The 22,235-nt window shown below is 44.5% G+C and overlaps 1 protein-coding gene across 1 annotated transcript in view; it reads right to left on the bottom strand.

Moving 5' to 3' along the window:
- Window positions 1-11,664, bottom strand: part of CCNJL (cyclin J like) — a 55,482-nt gene extending 43,818 nt beyond the window's left edge. Inside the window, exons 1-2 of the mRNA XM_032627420.1 lie at window positions 11,335-11,664; window positions 10,842-10,956 (exon numbers count right to left, since the gene is read on the bottom strand). Of these exons, the coding sequence (XP_032483311.1) occupies window positions 10,842-10,907 (66 nt within the window). The 5' untranslated portion in view covers window positions 10,908-10,956; window positions 11,335-11,664. The remainder of the gene's footprint in view (window positions 1-10,841; window positions 10,957-11,334) is intronic.
- Window positions 11,665-22,235: the final 10,571 nt, after the last annotated feature.

Here is a 22,235-nt window from a genome sequence, read left to right as displayed (position 1 = left end):
TGACCCAGCAATTCCACTCCTGGGTATATATGTGGAAAAACAAAACCCAAAAAACAGAAACACTAATTCAAAAAGATACAGGTACCTCCATGTTCATAGCAGCGTTATTTACAATTGCCAAGGTATGGGAGCAACCTAAGTGTCCTTCAACAGATGAACAGATAAAGAAGATGTGGTACATATATACAACGGAATACTACTCAGCCATAAAAAAGAATGAAATTTTGCCATTTGCAGCAACATGGCTGGACTTGGAGGGCATTATGATAAGTGAAATAAGTCAGACAAAGAAAGACAAATACTGTATGATATCATATGTGGAACCTAAAAAATACAACAGACTAGTGAATATAACAAAAAAGCAGACTTACAGATATAGAGAACAAACTAGTGGTTATCAGTGGGGAGAGGGAAAGGGGGTGGGACAATATAGAAGCAGGGGATTTAAAAAAAGGGTTATTACAGGATTATATGAAATCATGTATGTGAAACTTTTGAAAATTAATAAAGCACTATAGAATTTAAAGAAACTTACATTCAATTAAAAAAATATAATGCATGGATCTTATCTGGATTGTGATTCTGAACAATGTCAACTATAAATGCCATTTCTGAGACAGCTGTGAGAACTGAATTATGGACTGAGCAACAGATTATTAATGAATGACAGTGAGTTTTGTAATAATGGCATAGTTGTTATGTCAAAAAAAGAGGCTTTTATTGCTTAGTAGATATTTATGGGTGAAATGACATGCTGTCTGGGGAAGATGAAACAGGTACTGAAGCTGGGTAGAGGGTACATGGGGATTCATTCCACTTTTCTTTCTACTTTTGTGTATCCTTTTAAATTTCTATAATAAAAAGGAAAACACAGTGGTGCACTCCAAAGAGTCAGCAGTACTGAGTTACTTGCATTTTTTTTTTACAAGGATCAGGAAATTAATTGTTATTAAGCAGAAAGTTATCTACCTCATCATATTTGATAACTCCACCTAGTTTAGGGTATGCATGAACCACAGTGAAACCAATTCCCCTCTGATGGGCATTTAGGTTTTCTCCAAGTTTTCCTTACAATAACTGAATCCATCCAATTCCTGATGCTTTTCTCTGTTCTTAGGATCCACCTCACTCCTTGTCATCCCAACCCACCCACGCAAGTCAATGGATGACCGTTTTTGGACTAAGTAAGTAGCTGGTGCTACCAGGGGAGATGTCCCTACCACAAAGAAGGCCCAGGCCCTGGTACCATCTGCTCCAGTGACCTTGCAAGGGAGCCAGTGCCGCAGGACAATTCAAATTCCGCCTCAAGATTCAAGTTTCCAAGTAACTGCCACTTGGGGGTAGAGGGAAGCACACACTGCAACAATGGGGCTCAGAGGGAGCCTGGGGAGTTTTCTGGCCAGGGCCGAAGGTCAGCAGCCCTCACCCAGCCTGACACAGGTCTCAGGCTGGTGCCCTGCTGCATATGGGCCTCCCCAGATCCTGGAAAGTATTCAGAGTTCTCTACCCCTTCCTTTCCATCCGTTAGCACTTTTCCCATTCTGGGTTCCTGATTCTTTTAAACATAGCCAAGGGACACCATTTTGACCTACTGAAATGGCATGGAATTTTTTTTTTTTATGTTTATTTTATTTATTTATTTTTGGCTGCCTTGGGTCTTTGTTGCTGCGTGTTGGCTTTCTCTAGTTCAGTGAGCGGGGGCTGCTCTCCGTTGCAGTGTGTGGGCTTCTCACTGAGGTGGCTTCTCTTGTTGCAGAGCATGGGCTCTAGGCGCACGGGCTTCAGTAGTTGTGGCTCGCGGGCTCTAGAGCGCAGGCTCAGTAGTTGTGGTGCACGGGCTTAGTTGCTCTGCAGCATGTGGGATCTTCCCGGACCAGGGCTTGAACCTGTGTCCCCTGCACTGGCAGGTGGATTCTTAACCTCTGAGCCACGAGGGAAGCCCGGCATGGACTTTTCTTTTTTTTTTAAAGGCTAATATCCAGGGTTAGCGAAGTTACTGGGAAGCTGACACCCTCCCACACCACTGGTGCAAGTGCAGGCTGGTGCAAGTTTTGATAATTTATCAACTGGTGAAACTCAAAGTTCTTAAAATCACACCCCAAGACCAGCAATTCCATTTTAGGCATTTATTCTCATGAGCACACTTGCAGACAGAAGAATAGGATCACCACTGCAGTGCTGTGTAAAATCAAATGGTACAGGAGAAATGACACAAAAGACCATCAAGAGGGAGATGAATGAACAAATTATGTAATACACATGCTGTGGAATATTACTCAGCAATAAAAAAGAAATAAACTCCTGATACAACATAGGTGAATCTCAAAAATGTTCTCAAAAGTGAATCTCAGGGGCTTCCCTGGTGGCGCAGTGGTTGGGAGTCCGCTTGCCGATACAGGGGACACGGGTTCGTGCCCCGGTCCGGGAAGATCCCACACGCCGCGGAGCGGCTGGGCCCGTGAGCCATGGCCGCTGAGCCTGCACATCCGGAGCCTGTGCTCCGCAACGGGAGAGGCCACAACAGTGAGAGGCCCGCGTACCGCAAAAAAAAAAAAAAGTGAATCTCAAAAGTGCATCTCTAAGAAAAAAAAAAAAAAAGTGCATCTCTAAGTTAAAAAAGGCAGACAGAAAAGAGCACATACGTGTAACTCCATTTATATGACACTCTGGAAAACACAAACTAATCCACACAGACAAAAAAACAGATCAGTGATTGCCTGGGGCTGGGAGCATCATGGGGTGAGTGACTGAGAAAAGGTACCTGGGAACTTTCTAGGTTGATGGCAATGTTCTGTATCTTGACTATGGTGGTAGTTACATGAGTATATACATTTGTCAAAACTCACTGTATACTCGAAACTGCATATGCACTTAAGATCTGTACATTGTATTGTATATAAATTAACTTCAATTTAAAAAAATGAAAACGCAGCTCCATCTAAGTATCTAACAAAGAAACGAGTTAAATCATGGTATATCCATACAATAAAACATTATGCATGATACCGGAGAAGAATAGTTAATTACATACAAAGTTACTTAGTATATGCAGTTAAGAAAAAAATTGTTATGAAACTATAATATACTATGATAACATTTATATAAAATGTATATATTTGGACAAAAAATTACCAAAAAGAAATATTTTGTTCATTCATTCAACACAAATATATTGAGTATCTACACTATACCTTTATTGTTACAATGAGCAGAAAAGACCAAAAAAAAATCCCTTCTCGTCATGGAGCCTCTGTTTGGTCGTTTCATAAAAAATATTTAAATTATTAAACTGTACACATTTAAAAACATCAAATGGTACAGGGAAGTGTGTAAATGCTACTACCACTTGTGTTAGAACACACACACTTGGTTTGTTCATGCAGAGAACAACTCTGGAAGGATTCATGAGAAACTGGGATCAGTGGTACCTTTCAGGGAGGAAAACTAGAGCCTCTTCACCATCCACCCTTTCATATAACCTGGGTGTTTTTCCTTTTTGCCATGTTCTCATATTGTCTATTCTAAATAAACACAATCGTTTCTAATTTTTTGCTGAAGTCCAATAATCAGGAGTTGGGTGGAGAAGAATGATATGGAAATGTGAGCATGACATACTACAAAATCAACAAAGTGTTCTGAGAAAAAATATTTTCCATTTTTACTTAAAAAAACTCCAAAATAAAAATGTATTGTGATGACAGGCACACAAAGGAACAGAAGAACCTACACCAAAATGTCAACAAATTACTTCCAAGGGGTGGGATTGTCGGGGGGAATTTTACTTTCTTCAAAAAGACAAATACCACCTCCTGGGACATGCCCAAGACCCAACGGAGGGTCCCTGGGAAGCATTCCTGCACCGCCGTTCACCGTGCCCCTGCAAGTACACCTGAGCCTCGTCCTTCCATTCTGTGCTCCCCCAGTGGCTGTGTCTGCAGCAGGTGAAGGGATGGACACCCCTTGCCCTCCCTCCACACCTCATCACACTGGTCTGGGAATCCCAAGATATCACACACATCTCCTGCCTGCGAGGGGCTCACAATCTAGTGAGTAGGACAAGTTACAACACAGGTGACAAGGACAACGAAAGAAGCATGTGGTTGGGGCCAGGACACATGGGGTAAGGGAGAGAGGCTTGAAGGACCAGGAAGTTGGCCCTCAAGCTGACAGCCATCCCATGACCTAATTTCATCATGTGTACCCAGAACCTGCTAATTTTAAACTTGGGTGGATGCATCTTTTGGCAAAAAAAAAAAAAAAAAAAAGTGGCTGTCAGTCTAATCTGAACACTCCTTGGGGCATACAGCTGGTTACCAGAAAAACACCAACAGCCTCATTGTCACCACCAGCATGGTGGGGATGATCTGCTTCTCCCCCCATGTTCAGTGAAGAAGTTCAAGGGCACAGGTGTGATGAGGAAGAATCCTGACTCCCCTGTACTGACTGGCACCCCCAGCCCCAGCAGAAAAGTAGTCAAAGGAGGAGGGCTCTAGCTCTGCTCCAGCAGAAGCAGTAAGGCCAGGTAGGATGATCAAAGGAGTAATTTAATATTTGAAAACAATGTGACCTACAAGGTCTTAATTTCCAAAATATATAAACAGTTCATACAACTCAATAACAAAAAAACAAACAACCCAATCAAAAATTGGCCAGAAGACCTAAACAGACATTTCTCCAAAGAAGACATACAGATGGCCAACAGGCACATGAAAAGATGCTCAACATTGCTAATTATTAGAGAAATGCAAATCAAAACTACAATGAGGTATTACCTCATACTGGTCAGAACGGCCGCCATTAAAAAGTCTACAAATAATAAATACTGGAGAGAGTATGGATAAAAGGGAATCCTCCTACACTGTTGGTGGGAATGTAAGTTGGTACAGCCACTACGGAAAACAGTATGCAGTATGGAGGTTCCTTAAAAAATGAAAAATAGAGTCGCCATATGATCCAGCAATCCCACTCCTGGGCATATATCTGGAGAAAAACATGGTCCAAAAGGGTATATGCACCCCAAAGATCACAGCAGCTCTATTTACAATAGCCAAGACATGGAAGCAACGTAAATGTCCATCAACAGAGGAATGGATAAAGAAGATGTGGTACATATATATACAATGGAATATTACTCAGCCATTAAAAAGAATGAAATAATGCCATTTGCAGCAACATGGATGGACCTAGAGATTATCATCCTAAGTAAAGTAAGACAGAAAGAAAGACAAATACCATATGATATCACTTATATGCGGAATCTAAAATATGATACAAGTTAATTTATTTAGGAAGCAGAAACAGACTCATAGACGTAGAAAACAAACTTACGGTTACCAAAGGGAAAACGTGGGTGGGAAGGGATAAATTAGGAGTTTGGGATTAACATATACACACTACTACATATAAAATAGATAAACAAGGACCTACTGTAGAGCACAGGGAATTATATTCAGTATCTTTTTTTTTTTTTTGACCACCACGTGGCATGCCGGATGCTAGTTCCCTGACCAGGGACTGAACCCACACCCCCTGCAGTGGAAGCGTGGAGTCTTAAGCACTGGACCGCCAGGGAAGTCCCTCAATATCTTGTAATAAACCATAGTGGAAAAGAATATGAAAAGGTGTATATATATATATATATATATATATATATATATATATATATATATAAAACTGAATCACTTGGTATACACAAGAAACTAACATAACATTGTAAATCAACTATACTTCAATAAAATAAATAAATAGTAGTACTTTAAGGTTGAGCACCGGATAAAGGGGGCCTGCACAGAGAGGAAAGGGAGCCATCTCTCCATAGCAATTTGGGCGGGAAGAGGTTCCACCCTCCCATTCACTAGTCAGAAAGCCTTCCTGGGGCTGGGTAGAAGATCTTGCGGATGGGGTCTAGTTCCTGTGTCCTACCCCTCGGCAGGCACATGACTTATGGCCCACCGCTGCCCTTCCCAGCCTCAGCCCCAACACCATCCAAAGGTACACTGCTACCTTTCTTATGAAGACCCTGTCACACTTGCGAACCCCTCAGAGAGGGTGGTCACAAACTCCAAGCCTTACCCTAACCACGCATGTCACAAAAGGGGCTGTCGGCCTCCCCCGGAGTGGTCGTTAAGTGGAAAAGCATAGAAAAGCAAAGCACCTGTCAAGTAGCCACCACGTGCCTCACACGGCTCTCAGGTTCTCTCACTGAATCCTAACATTCCTAGAAAACATTTCCCCCAGTTTACAGAAGAGGAAATTAAAGAAGATTCACTCATCTCATCCTTCTGCAGAGGGGGGCTCTGTTCCGGACACTGCGGCCCCGCACTGAACACGACAAACACAGGCTTGTTCTTGTGGAATGTACATTCTTGTGTGGGGGAAAAGATAATAAGCAAACAGAAAATAATCCCAGATACTCGTTAAACGCTATATAGAAAACAAAACAGGATGATTCGATTGAGGGACACAGAGGAACAGTTATAGAGAAAAGGAGACTCCAGATAGAGGGAACAACAGCTTATGCAAAGGCCCTGAGGCATGAAGGAGCTTGACTTATTCAAGGAAGAGAAAGGAGGTCAGAATGGTATGGGGTAGGAGACAAGGCAGGAGAGCAGGCCAGGGCTGGACTGTGTCAGGTAACAGAGGTGGTGATAAGGACTGGAAATTATAACTGCAATGGGATGACGGTAGAGGTCTTTAAGCAGAGAAGTGACACAATCTAAGTTCTGCCTGTTGTGGGAAGAATGAACAATGGGGCCAGGTTTAAAGAGGTTTAGAGAGGCTAAATAAGCACCTCAAGGTTTCACTGCCATTAGTAGCTTGCATTCAACACCAAGGTTTGTTTCCCCAGTGTCACATTTTATATACTGTAGTATAACACTATACTGGAATCTCATATCTGACAAAGAGCGGGGCTCCCACTATCTCTGTCATCCCAGGCTTGCTTCCTGTACCAGTCAAGTGAGGATAACTGCTCCTGGTTCTATGATGACAATTCAACAGCCTAGATGGAAACACACTTTGTATTCATCTGGCAGCATTCAACAAACAAAGAGTATGACATTATAAGCAAGGAAAACCAGTGTGGAGAAAAGGGAACCCTCCTACATTGTTGGTGGGAATATAAATTGGTACAGCCACTATGGAAAACAGTATGGAGGTTCCTCAAAAAACTTAAACTAGAGTTGCCACATGATCAAGCAATCCCACTCCTGGGCATATATCCAGAGAAAATTCTAATTTGAAAAGATACATGCAGTACTTCCCTGGTGGCTCAGTCGTTAAGAATCTGCCTGCCAATGCAAGGGCCACGGGTTTGATCCCAGGTCCGGGAAGATCCCAGATGCCGTGGAGCAACTAAGCCCATGCGCCACAACTACTGAGCCTGCGCTCTAGAGCCCGCGAGCCACAACTGCTGAAGCCAGTGCACCTAGAGCCCGTGCTCCTCCACAAGAGAAGCCACCACCACGAGAAGCCTGCGCACAGCAACGAAGAGTAGCCCCGCTTGCAGCAACCAGAGAAAGCCCGTGCGCAGCCACAAAGACCCAACGCAGCCAAAAATAAAATATTAATTAATTTTAAAAAAAGAAATGAACAGAAAAGACACAGGCACCCCTATGTTCACAGCAGCACTGTTTACAATAGCCAAGACAAGGAAGCAACCTAAATGTCCATCAACAGATGAATGGATGAAGAAGATGTGATATATATATACAATGGAATACTACTTGGCCATAAAAAAGAATGAAATAATGTCATTTACAGCAACATGGATGAACATAGAGATTATAATACTAAAAGAAGTAAGTTAGAAAGAGAAAGGCAAATACCATATATCACTTATATGTGGAATCTAAAATATGATACAAATGAACTTATTTACAAAACAGAAACAGACTCACAGACACAGAGAACAAACTTATGGTTACCAAAGGGGGAAGAGGGTGAGGAAAGGATAAATTAGGAGTTTGGAATTAGCAGATGCAAACTATTACCTATAGCGTAGATAAACAACAAGGTCCTGTAGTATAGCACAAGCAACTATATTCAATATCTTGTAACAAACCATAACAGAAAAGAATATGAAAAAGAATATGTATATGTATGTATAACTGAATCACTTTCCTGTACACCAGAAACTAACACAACATTGTAAATCAAATATACTTCGATTAAAAAAAAAAAGAAACCCAGGATTTACCCTAATAAGACCAGCTTCAAGTCACAGGTGACCCCGAGTATCAACCCGAGTGAGTTTTCTATCTCTAACCTGAAAAACCTGGACAAACCCGTCCTCCTTCAAGGTAGGCAGCCCAACAGTGAACCAATATGGCATTATGGCATGGGTGAGGCACAATTAATGGGGAACTGCCTGCCCTGCTCCTCTGAGTGGCTGGAAGAGAGATTAGAACAATCTTGCTTATATACAAAAGGTTGAGGATTCTCAGGTAGTTGAGCTGGTTGAGTTTATACTGTTCTCAGAAATCCTTCCTGCAAGAAAGGACCAATGAGGTCAAAGCCATTCCTCCTAAGCTATGAGCAGAACTAACAACCACTTGAGCCTACAATGAACAAGGAAGCCCAGTTTCCACGGCAGACCTCACTAATTTATTTAGCCACCACCTCCAGAAAAGGACCAAGACCTTACTGCCTGGTCCACCATCCCACTGCCCCAGCTTTTTAATTGAAACACCAAGACCTGGATTTCTTCTCCAGATGCCTAAAATATGCTTGCACCTTGGGCCATTCTGTTCTGGGAAGAAGACCAAGGGGAGCAGAGGAAAGCCACAGCCCGGACAAGCAATGCAAGATGGAGATAGACTAGGTACAGGAAAAAAGAAAAAATAATTTTACTAGAAGACAGCTACCCCCTGATGAGGAAAAAACCCTGAAAAGCTGGTGACTTTTTAAGCAGAACTCCATAGACATCGGGTGCAAATGCACTGGATATGAGACCTGTTTGTGTAGGGAGCCAGTTAATCCACTAAGAAGACCTCTCCCTCCCTGTACTGGGTTGAATGGTGTCCCCCCAGAATTCATGTCTACCCAGAACCTAAAAATGGTCTTATTTGGAAATAGGGTCTTTTCAGATTAATTAGTTAAATTAAGATGAGGTCACACTGGATTAAAGTAGCCCCTATTCCAATGACAGGTGTCCTTATAAGGAGAGAAAATAGATACAGATAGAACACCATGTGACAACAGAGACAGAGATGGGAGTGATGCCTCACGAGCCAAGGAATGCCAAGGAGTAGCATGGCCTTGCCAACACCTTGATTTTGGACTTCTAGCCTCCAGAACTGTAAGAGAGCCTATTTTTATTGTGTAAGTCCCCAGGTTTATGGTACTTTGTCCCAGCAGCCCTAGGAAACCAATACACACCTTTATTTCACACCTGTTCCCCAAACCACCCTTCCCAGTCTCAGCCCAGGGGCAGGAGACAAGACACACAGGCCACATCTCTAACCCACCTGGACTCTTCCACCTTCCAGGAGCCCATCAGCACTTCTCCCTTTGAGGTGAGGGGAAAGCAGAGATCACATTTCAGGTGCCTCCACCTTCTGCCACCAACGGCAAACTGGCAGGGGAGTGTTTGTTGTCTCCCCATATTCTCTTAGTTTTGTAGCCTCTCCTTTATTTATTTATTTATTTTATTATTATTTTTTAACATCTTTATTGGAGTATAATTGCTTTACAGTGGTGTGTTAGTTTCTGCTGTGTAACAAAGTGAATCAGTTATACATATACATATATCCCCATATCTCTTCCCTCTTGCATCTCCCTCCCTCCCACCCTCCCTGTCCCACCCCTCTGGGTGGTCACAAAGCACCGAGCTGATCTCCCTGTGCTATGTGGCTGCTTCCCACTAGCCACATAGCTATCTATTTTACATCTGGTATATATGTATATATACCAGTGTATATATGTCGATGCTACTATCACTTTGCCCCAGCTTCCCCCTCCCTACCATGTCCTCAAGCCCATTCTCTATGTCTGCGTCTTTATTCCTGTCCTGCCCCTAGGTTCATCAGAACCATTTTTTCTTTTTTTTTTTTTAGATTCCATATATACGTGTTAGCATATGGTATTTGTTTTTCTCTTTCTGACTTACTTCACTCTGTATGACAGACTCTAGGTCCATCCACCTCACTACAAATAACTCAATTTCGTTTCTTTTTATGGCTGAGTAATATTCCATTGTATATATGTGCCACATCTTTATCCATTCATCTGTCGATTAGGTTGCTTCCATGTCCTGGCTACTGTAAATAGTGCTGTGTAGCCTCTACTTTAGTGTTTCTTAAATCTTATTCAGTCCCATCCTAGATATATTTGGGGTGGGGGCATTAACTACGTACGCATTATACTATCATTTACCTAATTATTCTTTATGTAAAGTCACTACTTTTACTTAAATTTATTTTAAAAGGAACTACATCATTACAATATATGGAAAATCATCATCAGTTAGCCTATGCAGAACTTGCTCGATATATACGTTTTTAAATTGCACGTTAAAGTAAATACACGATGATTATTTTTTTTAAGTTCATTCATGCACCCTTTAAAATAATCTCGGGTGACAGTACTATGGGAAATACCACCTTAAGGGGTACAGTTTAGTTGTCTGAGAACTCTGGGCTCCTAAGCAGAAAAAACAATTTAAGCTCTCCAGTCTCCTTTCTCACCTCACGACTGTCCCAGGAGGAGGCTAAGAGCAGGAGGAAAGAAAAGCACCGGGAGTTCCTAGTTCCCACGCAGGGCGACCTGAGGATACGGAGTCGAGAGCGAAAGGGACTTTAAATACCCAGACCTGCGAGTGACAAGGGCGGGGACGGACTGACCTTCTCGCGCAGGGTGCAGTGGACGTCCGAGGCGACACGCCCTTCCCACCACGGCTCATCCATCATCGAGTCTACAGCGCCGCGACGCGAGGCTAGCGGGCTCTCAGGGCGCACCCTGTGTGGACATGGGCAACTTCAGCGGCCGTAGCGCGCCCCCCGGCATCCCATCCTCTCTCGTCCTCGGCCGGGGTCTCTGCCGGGCGCCCCCTCCTGTCCCGCTCAGCGGAGCTGGCGGTCGCCTCCCATCCCGGGAAGGTTGCAGTGCCCCCTCCCCTCTATTCGCGGGACCTGAGGCGACCTGGAGCTGTGCAACAACTTGCAGAATTTTTATCTTCCCTTTTGCAAAAGTTGCAGAGAAAGTTGCCGACTTCGCTAGCTCTCCAGAGGCCAGGGCTCAGGCAGCGGCCACCGGCTCGCCGTCCCCAACTCCTCCCCCGCCGCCCAGCCTTTGTCCTGCTCCCACATCCTGCCCTCCAGCCGGGGCGAAACTCACGCATCCCTCTCCGGGCGTGGGGGGCTGCGGGCGCCAGGCCCCCCCGGCCCAGGGCCGAGCTGGCTGTGCCCTGGGGTGCCTGCACGCGGATGGGCCCTAGCGCTGGGCGCTCCACGCTCTTGACTGCCGCCTCCGTAGCCCGGCTAGCCCCCGCCACCGCCGCGCCCCTGCGTGCGCTCGGGTCCCGCCGCGGCTCGCAGCTTCGGGGCCGCCGGGGGCCTTCCTCCCTCGCCGGGGGAATTGGGGGCCGGGCCTCGCGCATGCGCCGCCGGCCCCCGCACCCCGCGGGGCGGGGGGCTGGGAACTGGAGTCTTTCTTTCGCCGGCGCTGGCTGCGTTTCCTGTCAGCCCTCCTCCCCCGCCTCTGTGGAAAGCTTCCTCTCACCTTCGCGTGGGCGCCGGGTGGCCTCCTGGGCACCCCGCGGACTCACGCGGGCAGCGCTGGGACCGCGGCGCCGGGACGGCGGCGCCACCTGCGCGCGCCACTCGTGAAAGGCGCAGGCAGAATGCCCCCAGAAAGTTCTCCCGCGTGCGCTGTTCTAGCCAACCTTTCGTCGGTTCCACCTGGTTATTTCTTTCTTTTTTTTTTTAACCGGCCCTGCAATGGGGAGGTGGATTTCCAAACGGACAGTTCCCACGAAATCGCCAGAAAATCCGCTCTTGATTATTCACGAGTCCCTGATTCTAAAGGAGGCTCAGTAAATCAACGGATTTTTTTTTGTGCTCCTGCAAGGTATAAATTGTACGCCTTACATTGGGAGAAAACCAGTCTTTTTGGAGGGCCCGCTGGATGGAAGGCATTGTCTTTTTAATTGAGTTGATTGTTTTCGGAAAGGCACGCCCTTTAATTAGCTCCTCTGATGGCACAGAAGATTGATTGGTTTTTGTGATTCTTCTGGACGTTCACAGATCTGTTTCAAATCCAGCTAGCAACTGGGTGACTTTTGCCATGTTCCTCAGACTCTGTAAGCTTGGAACCCTCATGTGTAAATTGGGAATAAAAATTGCACCAACCTGCTGGAGATACTGTATCATTAAATAAGATACTTCATATAAAGGGATAATCGCCATGCCGAGTATAAAACAAACAACAAATAGCTGCCACTAAAGAGCCTTTGGTTTCTGACTGGTACCCAAGTACCCACCTGGAAAAAAAATGTTTAAATCAGCTTTAATCAGCTTCAATAGGTGCTTAAAGAGAAGTTTTAATGTAAAAAATAAATTTTAAAAACTACTGTGAGGGGCTTCCCTGGTGGCGCAGTCGTTGAGAATCTGCCTACCAATGCAGGGGGCACGGGTTCGAGCCTTGATCTGGGAGGATCCTACATGCCGCGGAGCAACTAGGCCCGTGAGCCACAACTGCTGAGCCTGCGCGTCTGGAGCCTGTGCTCCGCAGCAAGAGAGGCCGCGATAGTGAGAGGCCGGCGCACCGCGATGAAGAGTGGCCCCCGCTTGCCGCAACTAGAGAAAGCCCTCGCACAGAAACGAAGAGCCAACACAGCCAAAAATAAATAAATAAATATTAAAGGCAAAAGAAGAAAGGGGAAACTGTAGATAAAGGATCTAGTTTAAAAAAAAAACTACTGTGAAAGTGAAAAATATCTAAGAATAAACAATAAGTGCAGGCTCTTAATAAAGAAATTATAAAGGTTAAACATAATAAGAAAGGCTTGAAGAAATAGAAATAGGTGAAAATATCAACTTTACTCAAATTAACGCAATAAAATTCTAACGATTGTGGGTAGATGGGGGTGGGGGAGGGATGACACTTTTTCTAACACTCAAATGGAGGAATGGGCTTCCCTGGTGGCACAGTGGTTGAGAGTCCGCCTGCTGATGCAGGGGACGTGGGTTCGTGCCCTGGTCCGGGAAGATCCCACATGCCACGGAGCGGCTGGGCCCGTGAGCCATGGCCGCTGAGCCTGCGCGTCCGGAGCCTGTGCTCCGCAATGGGAGAGGCCACAGCAGTGAGAGGCCCGCGTACCGCAAAAGAAAAAAAAAAAGTATCATTGTATCCAACTATTCCACTTATGGAAATTTATTATAAAAAATTTGCAGATGAGCACAATGATTTCTTTTTTTTTTTATGGTTCGCGGGCCTCTCACTGCTGTGGTCTCTCCCATTGCCGAGGACAGGCTCCGGTACGCGCAGGCTCAGCGGCCATGGCTCACGGGCCCAGCCGCTCCGCGGCATGTGGGATCCTCCCGGACCGGGGCACGAACCCGTGTCCCCTGCATCGGCAGGCGGACTCTCAACCCCTGCGCCACCAGGGAAGCCCCGAAAGATTTCTTTACAAGGGGTTTCATCAACAAATGCTCTTTTATCATAGTGAACTATTAGAACAGGGACTGTAATTTGGCTCTTACCATTTTTAAAGAGAATGAATAATGACTTAAAATGTTCACAAGACATTAAGTGAAAAAGGAGATTAGATTATGATCCCAATTGTATATTACATTCACACACAAACACAAAAGAAACAAAAAAAAGTCCGTAAAAATATTAACTGTGTAATCAGAGTGGTAGGATTATGGGTAATTCTAATTAACTTTTTATTCTAGTATATCTGAATTTTCTAAATTTCTATAAGAAACATGCATTACTTTCGCAAAAAGGAAAAAAGAGTGAATGTTATTTTTAAGTAATCACCGATATATTTACTAGAGTGGCCTTCCATTGAATAACAATTCACAGTGTTGTTTTGTTTTTGGTTTTGTTTTGTTTTTTTCATAGCAGTATTATTTCTTTCTCAGGCTACACCAAAAGAGGACAGACCTTTATTATTCACTGATCTGGAGTCTTCTTTTCCTAAACTTCAGCTCTCAGTTATCTGGAGTTCCGATAGGTGAGAGGGAGACAGAATTTTGGGGCTTTTGTACCAGGGTATTTTAAGAAGATACTAAACATCATTCGTATTCTGCAGTCCTTTTTGTATCATTCTCAGGAGTCTCTCGTTTTCCCAGTGTCTCTGAAAGATAAAAACGTGTTGCACTGATGGTTTTGGTAGTGAGTCCTGTCCGCAGGTAGAAATGATGTTGGTGCCCTCAGCAGAGGAAGCTTTCTCTGGTGCACAGCAGGGGAACAACACAACTGGAGTTACTTCTCCCACCCACTCCATTCCCAACTAAGCTAAGAAGTATCCATTCATTTATTCATTGATTCACTCAAAAAGTAAAACTGTATCAAGTGCTTACTGTGAGCCGATTACCACCCTCCCACTTCCAATCTCTGAAGCTCACAGGTTCGGAACCAAAGATTTAGAGCAAGGCCATCCTACCTCAAACTTTACCAGGTATAAAATGAGAAAAATTTTTTTTTCCTCTGACCTTTCCAATCTTCCACAGAGGACAAATCAATCTAATATTATAAACTGCTCACTTTAACTTTCCTTTGTCTTTTTTTTTCCATAGGGTATAAGCTCTCACATTAAAAATATATTTATGGTGAAATGAACGTGTTCTCATCCTGGTCCTAGGCCTTGTTCTCCTCCCCAAGGGTAAGCAGCGCCTTGTGTTTCCTTCCAGAAGTGATCCACACACTTACCAACATGAACACCCATGCCTTTCCCCCCTTTACACAAATGGCAGCATATGGAATGCATCCTTCTGCACCTTCTTGTTCCCTCTTGGTTGTTTCATGGCAGTGCCTGCAGAGCTGCACAGTTATCCCATAGTCCCATAGTATGGATCCATCATGATGTATGTAACCAGTCTTCTTTTGCTGGATACTTAGGTTGTTTCCAGTCTTTTGCTGCCATAACCACACTGCAGTGAATATCCTGGGTGGCAGGATGGTCAGTGACATAAATTCTTCAGCCACTCAGCTTTACAGGTCCTAAGCTGAGGCAAAGACTTTGAGTAGTATTTCCTTAGGGTCTTAATGGTTTGCATTGCTCCATTTAGGACCAAAGGCATGAAGCCTGGCTCAGTTTATAGGGACAGAAGGAAGACATCTGGGTTATAAACTTTGAGACATAAGCCTTGTTTACCACTTTGGTCTTTAACCAAAAACCAAGCCAACCCCGTTAAACTCTTTCTAGCTCTGTGCTCTACATAGTCTAAAGGACATTGGCCAAATCCTTTATGATCCTTGATTAGAAATTCTTGAGATATATTTCTACAGATTAGGTCTGAGACCCCAGCAGGAAGAATTTTAAAAAGCAGCATTTTGCAAACAAAACTCAGAACCTAGGATATTTATAAAGCTGGTCCATACTACTTTTTTCAATTAAAAAAATAGTATGAGAGGACTTCCCTGGTGGCGCGGTGGTTAATTTAAGAATCTGCCTGCCAATGCAGGGGACACGGGTTCGAGCCCTGGTCCAGGAAGATCCCACATGCCTTGCAGCAACTAAGCCCATGCGCCACAACTACTGAGCCTGCGCTCGAGAGCCTGTGAGCCACAACTACGGAGCCCACATGCCAAAAATACTGAAGCCTGTGCACCCTAGAGCCCAAGTGCCCCAACAAGTGAAGCCACCACAATGAAAGCCCGCACACCACAACGAAGAGCAACCCTCGCTCACCACAACTAGAGAAAGCCTGCATGCAGCAGTGAAGACCCAATGCAGCCAAAAATAAATAAATAAATACATTAAAAAAAATAGTATGAGATCAAAAAGGCACAAAAGGAATAAGAAAAAAAAAAAATTTCCCTCTCGCTGGGCCAGTTCCTGGGTTGAGTTGTACAGGCTCAAGCTCAGGAGGGCCTTGTGCTTGACTTTAATGTTCTACTGTCCCCACCTTGAAATTCTTAAGAGTTTTGTCTTTGAACCTGTGTTTTGTAAACAAAGTCCAGGAGGACAGAGGAGCATGCATATGAGCGGATGACATCTGTGACATAGGTGTCTGCTGTTCCTTGCTGCCCCGTGAGCATGGAATTCTAGTGGACCTCCTAGGCCTGGGAGTTTAGTGAAATCCAAAGAAGTAGAAGGTAAGCATGTTACCTCTATACCTGGAGGGCAGGAGGAACTGACAACCCTGAGACGCTATACTTGCACTGCACTAGACTTGCTTTGAATGCAAAAAGAAGGTGTGACCATTTCCTAAAGGCTGCTGTAAACAAAATACCACAAACTGGGTGGTTTAAAACAACAGAAATTTATTCTCTCACAATTCTGGAGGCTAGAACCCTGAAATCAAGGTGTCAGTGGGGCTATGCTCCCCCTGAGACTCTGGGTAGAAGCCTTCCTTGCCTCTTTGAGCTTCTGGTGGTGGCCGTCCATCCGTTGCTTATGGCTGCATCACTCCACTGTCTGCCCCTATCTTCACAACATTCTTATAAGGACAGTAGTCAGCCATCTAGGATTAAGGGCTCACCCCACTCCAGTAGGATCTCATCTTAACTAACTATATCTGGAATGACCCTATGTCCAAATAAAATATTAGGACTTCAACATATCTGGGGGGGAGGACACAATTCAACCCATAACAGAAGGCAATAACATTCTGAGAAATACGAATGACCCAGGAAGCCTATCACAGCCTTTCTTACTGGTGTTGCTTCCTTGTATTAAGCTACCATGTATCATGACACAGAAGGAAAGGAAAAGGTGGGGCAACCTGTCATTCTTTTTCCTTTCCTCTCTTCCCGACTCATGAGTGAGCCAGAGGTAGAGAGTATTGATAAGATGTGCACATCTCAAGAAGCTCATTGCAACAGTATTCACAATCGCCAAGACATGGCTAAGTGCCCATTTATGGACGAATGAATAAAGAAATTGTAGTATATATACACAATGGAATATTATTCAGCCTTAAAAAAGAAGGGAATCCTGTCATGCATAACAATATGGATGAACCTGCAAGGCATTAAGCTAAGCGAAATAAGCCAAACACAATAAGACAAGTACTGCATGGTATCACACGTGGAAGCTAAAAGACTTGAATTCATAGAAGCAGATAGGAGAACAGTGGTTATCAGGGGTGGGGAGCTGGGGAAAACGGGAAGATGTTGGTCAAAGGGTACAAAGTTGCAGTCCTGTAAGATGGGTAGGTTCTGGGGATCTAATGCACGGCATAGTGTCTGTAGATAGTAAAACTGCATTTTAGGGACTTCCCTGGTGGTCCAGTGGATAAGACTCCATGCTTCCAAGGCAGGGGGCACGGGTTCCGTCCCTGGCCACAAGGATTCCACAAGTGGGGGAGCCAAAAAACAAAAAACACAACAACAACAAAAACAGGTAACTATGTACAATGATGGGGTGATGGATATGTTAATTAGCTCAACTGTAGTGATCATTTCTCTATGTATATGTATGTCAAAACACATGTTGTACACCTTAAATGTATACAATTTTTATTAGAAAACAGAAACAAAAAAAACCCAAAACAAAAAGGGGTGAAATTAAAAGTTTCATTAGTTGTGTGCGGTATTTCCACTGCTATTATGTAAACTAAATACATATGAACGTAAAAACTGTGAAATATGAATTGTGTGATTTCAGGGATCCTGCATATGAGTTAAATACTTTTACTTTTGCATTGAAAAGTGGCAATGCACAATATAAAGATGAATGATAAAACTCACAGTAATATTTAAATTTTTCTTTTTTTAAATTTTTGGTCATGCCATGTGGTCTGTGGGATCTCAGTTCCCCGGCCAGGAACTGAACCCACGCCTTGGGCTTTGGCAGTGAAAGCACAGAGTCCTAATCACTGGACTGCCAGGGAATTCCCAGTTTTTCTTTACTTAGAACCTTAAATAGCAAATAAAACAATGACAAGTTGAGAGATGGCAGAAGAAAGGAAAAAAACTTTATATTTTAATAACTTTAACAGCACTTTTCGCTGCTTTTTGAACAAGGAGCGCCATGTTTTCATTGAGCACTGGGTCCTGCAAATGGAGCTAACCCATCTCCCACCTCTGGTCCCTCTGAACTCTACCCCAGAGGAAGCCCATTGCTATGGTCTGAATGTTTGTGTCCCCACCATCTCCTAAATTCATATGTTGAAATCCTAACACCCCCAGGTGATGCTATTAGGAGGTGGGGGCTTTGGGAGACGATTAGGTCATGAGGGTGGTGCCTTATAAAAGAGACCCTGGAGGGACCCCTGGCCCCTTCCGCCATGTTGAGGACACAGCGGGAAGGTGCTGGCTATGAACCAGGAGGTCACTAGAATGTGACCATGCTGGCACCTTGTTCTTTGTGTTCCCAGCCTCCAGAACTTCTGAGAAATAAATTCCTCTTGTTTATAAATGACCCAGTCTGTGGTATTTTGTTATAGTAGCCTGAATAGACTAAGACACCCCTTTATGTTTCCTCCCAAAGATATTCTATACCTTGATTCTTAATCTGAACTCACCCATCCCCCTCCATGGGCAATCCTTGGGGCAAAAATTTCCCCTTCTCCCCAACATTACAATTTACCCTCACACCATTTAGGCTCCTTGAAGACAAGGACAGTGCCTTACGTAAAGGAGGTGGTCCATACAGTTTTCCTGCATTAATAGATAAATGAGGGACATATGGGCCGCAGAGCTAATGGAGTCTGAAGGAATCAGCTGGCTCAGACTTCAGCTTGGTAAGGCATTATCCCCAGTTTTCAAAAGAGACTCAGAAAGTTGTAAGACCCTGGACACTTATGCTCTCTGGTAGTAAAAAGGAGGAACTATTGTTTCCTTAAAAGACTGTTGTGACTATGAAAAGAAGAAAGGTACATGGAAGTACAAACTTCTCTCTAATATGTGTCACTCAAAACATGCCAGAACCTTCCTAGGACATTGCTTTTTTTTTTTTTTTAATATTAATTAATTTATTTGTCTGTGCCAGGTCTTAGTTGCCATGTGCCGGTTCTTCATTGCATCACACAGGATCTAGTTCCCCGACCAGGGATCAAGCCTGGGCCCCCTGCAGTGGAAGGGTAGAGTCTTAACCGCTGGACCACCCGGGAAGTCCCAGGACATTGCTCTTTAGAGCCTAAAACAAGTGCTGTGTAAACTCACTGTGGGGAGTTGGCAAGCAGCTCTCCTTCCACAGGGCTCAGTTTCTCCTCTGTCAAAGGAGGGGATGGGATTAGATCCCCAGGGTGAGAAACAAACCCAGGGGGACCAAGGGGTCAGGAAGACAATGTGAGAGAATCTTGCTGGGTGGAAGAAAGCTCTCACAGCCCTCCTGTGTAACTTCCCTACCCCCACTCCCCACTCTGAAGGAGACACAGGGATAGAGAAGTACTCTTCTCTGTAAGGAAGACAACAGCACCTCCTAATAGCATGTTCAAGGGCCATGCAGCCGAGGTGCCGGGGGACAACAGGGAGTGGTGAGGATTGCGGTGAACCAGACAGCTCATGGCGCATCCCAAGTGAGGCGCCCGCTGTCCTGCCCTGATTGTTCCAGCTCCAGAGTTTGGGTCCATTATTCCCAGTTTGTTAGATTTCTCAGAGAAAGAGGAAACCAAGATATCTCCTGATTTTTAAGATACTGGCTTTTTTTCCTTTCCTTTTCTTCTTCTTTTTTTTTAATGCTTATGGCCACCCTCAGCTCAGCATCAGACCCATTTTGTGAACGCTGGACTAGGTGTGTGATAAGGAGCATTCCAGCCTGACTAGGAGTCTGTGGGGAACAATGGAACAAGAGCCTAAGAGCTCCCCAGACTCCAGGAGGAAATAAAAGCAGCCATTAACTTAAAAGCCCCTGAGCCTGCCAGACGCCCCTCCCCTGACAGACAATGAACAGGAAGGAAACTGAGACTGGACAGTAAAAAGCAACCAGACAAGCCTGCTGGGGCCTGCCGGTAGGACCCTCAAGTTGAGGAGGTCCTCACCCCCAGCAGCCGGCTGCTGATTTCCTCAGGCCACGGGATGCCAAGAGGTCACCTTCTATGAGGGGCTTCCAAAGCTTGCAGGTGTGCAGAGACCCAGGCTCAAAGAGCCAAGAATTAGGGCAGCAGCTGCTCAGTTTGGGGGGCCTGAGGCTGGGGGTTAGGGGAGGGCGCTAGGCAATCTTCTATTTTGACATTTTTGGATTACACGGGTATCACTCTCCTTGTAACACTATTAAAACTTGATTAAAATATGTTGAAGATCCTGAACAACCCCACTCTTCTACCACCATTAGGCAACTATGTGATATCAATGTGATGGTATCTGGGGCTGGGCACATGGAAGGTCGGGGGCATATACCCTGAGAAAACCATAATTCAAAAAGAGTCATGTACCAAAATGTTAATTGCAGCTCTATTTACAATAGCCAGGAGATGGAAACAACTTAAGTGTCCATCATCGGATGAATGGATAAAGAAGATGTGGCACATATGTACAATGGAATATTACTCAGCCATAAAAAGAAACGAAATTGAGCTATTTGTAATGAGGTGGACAGACCTAGAGTCTGTCATACAGAGTGAAGTAAGTCAGAAAGAGAAAGACAAATACCGTATACTAACACATATATATGGAATTTAAGAAAAAAAATGTCAAGAAGAACCTAGGGGTAAGACAGGAATAAAGACACAGACCTACTAGAGAATGGACTTGAGGATATGGGGAGGGGGAAGGGTAAGCTGGGACAAAGTGAGAGAGTGGCATGGACATATATACACTACCAAACGTAAGGTAGATAGCTAGTGGGAAGCAGCCGCATAGCACGGGGAGATCAGGGTGCTTTGTGACCACCTAGAGGGGTGGGATAGGGAGGGTGGGAGGGAGGGAGATGCAAGAGGGAAGAGATATGGGAACATATGTATATGTATAACATTCACTTTGTTATAAAGCAGAAACTAACACACCATTGTAAAGCAATTATACTCGAACAAAGATGTAAAAAAAAAAAGAGAGAGAGAGAGAGAGACTATGTCGGCGGCTCCAGGTGGAAGCGGTGGAGGAGGTGAGAAGGGGCCAGACTGAGCATATTTGGAAGTCAGAGCCGACAGGATCTGCTGATGGAACAGATGTGGAGTGTGAAAGAGGGGAATCAAGATGACCCCAAGGTTTTAGGTCTGAGCACCTGAAGGTGGTAGTTCTCATTTCCTGAGACCTTAATCCCATGACCCAGGACATTTTTGATGTCTTGCCCTCCCCCGACCCTGGCCTCTCTACCTCCCGCCAGCTCAGTGCTTAAATCAGGGCTCTGAGAGAGACTGCCCAGACTGCAGCCTTGACCTTGCTTCCTTCTAGTCGATGATCTCAGGCAACTTACTTAACCGAATGATTTGTAGAATGGGGATAATCAGGGGTAGCTCCTTTATAGAGTTATATGAAGATCAAATTATATCATGCGTGGTATGCAGAAGTCACTGAGTGTGAGCCCTAATGACGATATAATCATGGAGTTGTAATCACCTGAATGCAGCTTTGTACTCTGCTGCTTCTAAGCCCCAAATTATCTCATGAGCATTTTTCAGGAGATATCTCAAAAATATCTTTCAAAAATATTTTCAGGGAGTTCTCTGGTGTCCTAGTGGTTAGGATTCTGGGCTTTCACTGCAGTGGCCCGGGTTCAATCCCTGGTCAGGGAACTGAGATCCTGCAAGCCGCACAGTGAGGTTAAAAAAAAAAAAAAAAAAAGTAATAATTTCAGTGGCTGCATAATATTCTCTCATGTTGCTAAATCATTTATTTAACCAGGCTTTTATTGTTGGATATTTTAAAATATGACTGAGAGTTATTGGTAACACATTGTGTTTTATAAATAAAATCCTAAAAACATACTTTTTTTTTTTTTTCTGCGGTACGCGGGCCTCTCACTGTTGTGGCCTCTCCCGTTGTGGAGCACAGGCTCCGGACGCGCAGGCTCAGCAGCCATGGCTCACGGGACCAGCTGCTCTGCGGCATGTGGGATCTTCGTGGACCGGGGCACGAACCCGTGTCCCCTGCATCGGCAGGCGGGCTCTCAACCACTGCGCCACCAGGGAAGCCCAAACATACTTTAAAAAAAAAAAATTTATTGGGGTATAATTGATTTA

This window comes from Phocoena sinus, chromosome 3 (assembly GCF_008692025.1).
Source record: "Phocoena sinus isolate mPhoSin1 chromosome 3, mPhoSin1.pri, whole genome shotgun sequence".
Taxonomy (NCBI): Eukaryota; Metazoa; Chordata; class Mammalia; order Artiodactyla; family Phocoenidae; genus Phocoena; species Phocoena sinus.
This window is presented reverse-complemented; position numbering and strand designations above follow the sequence as displayed.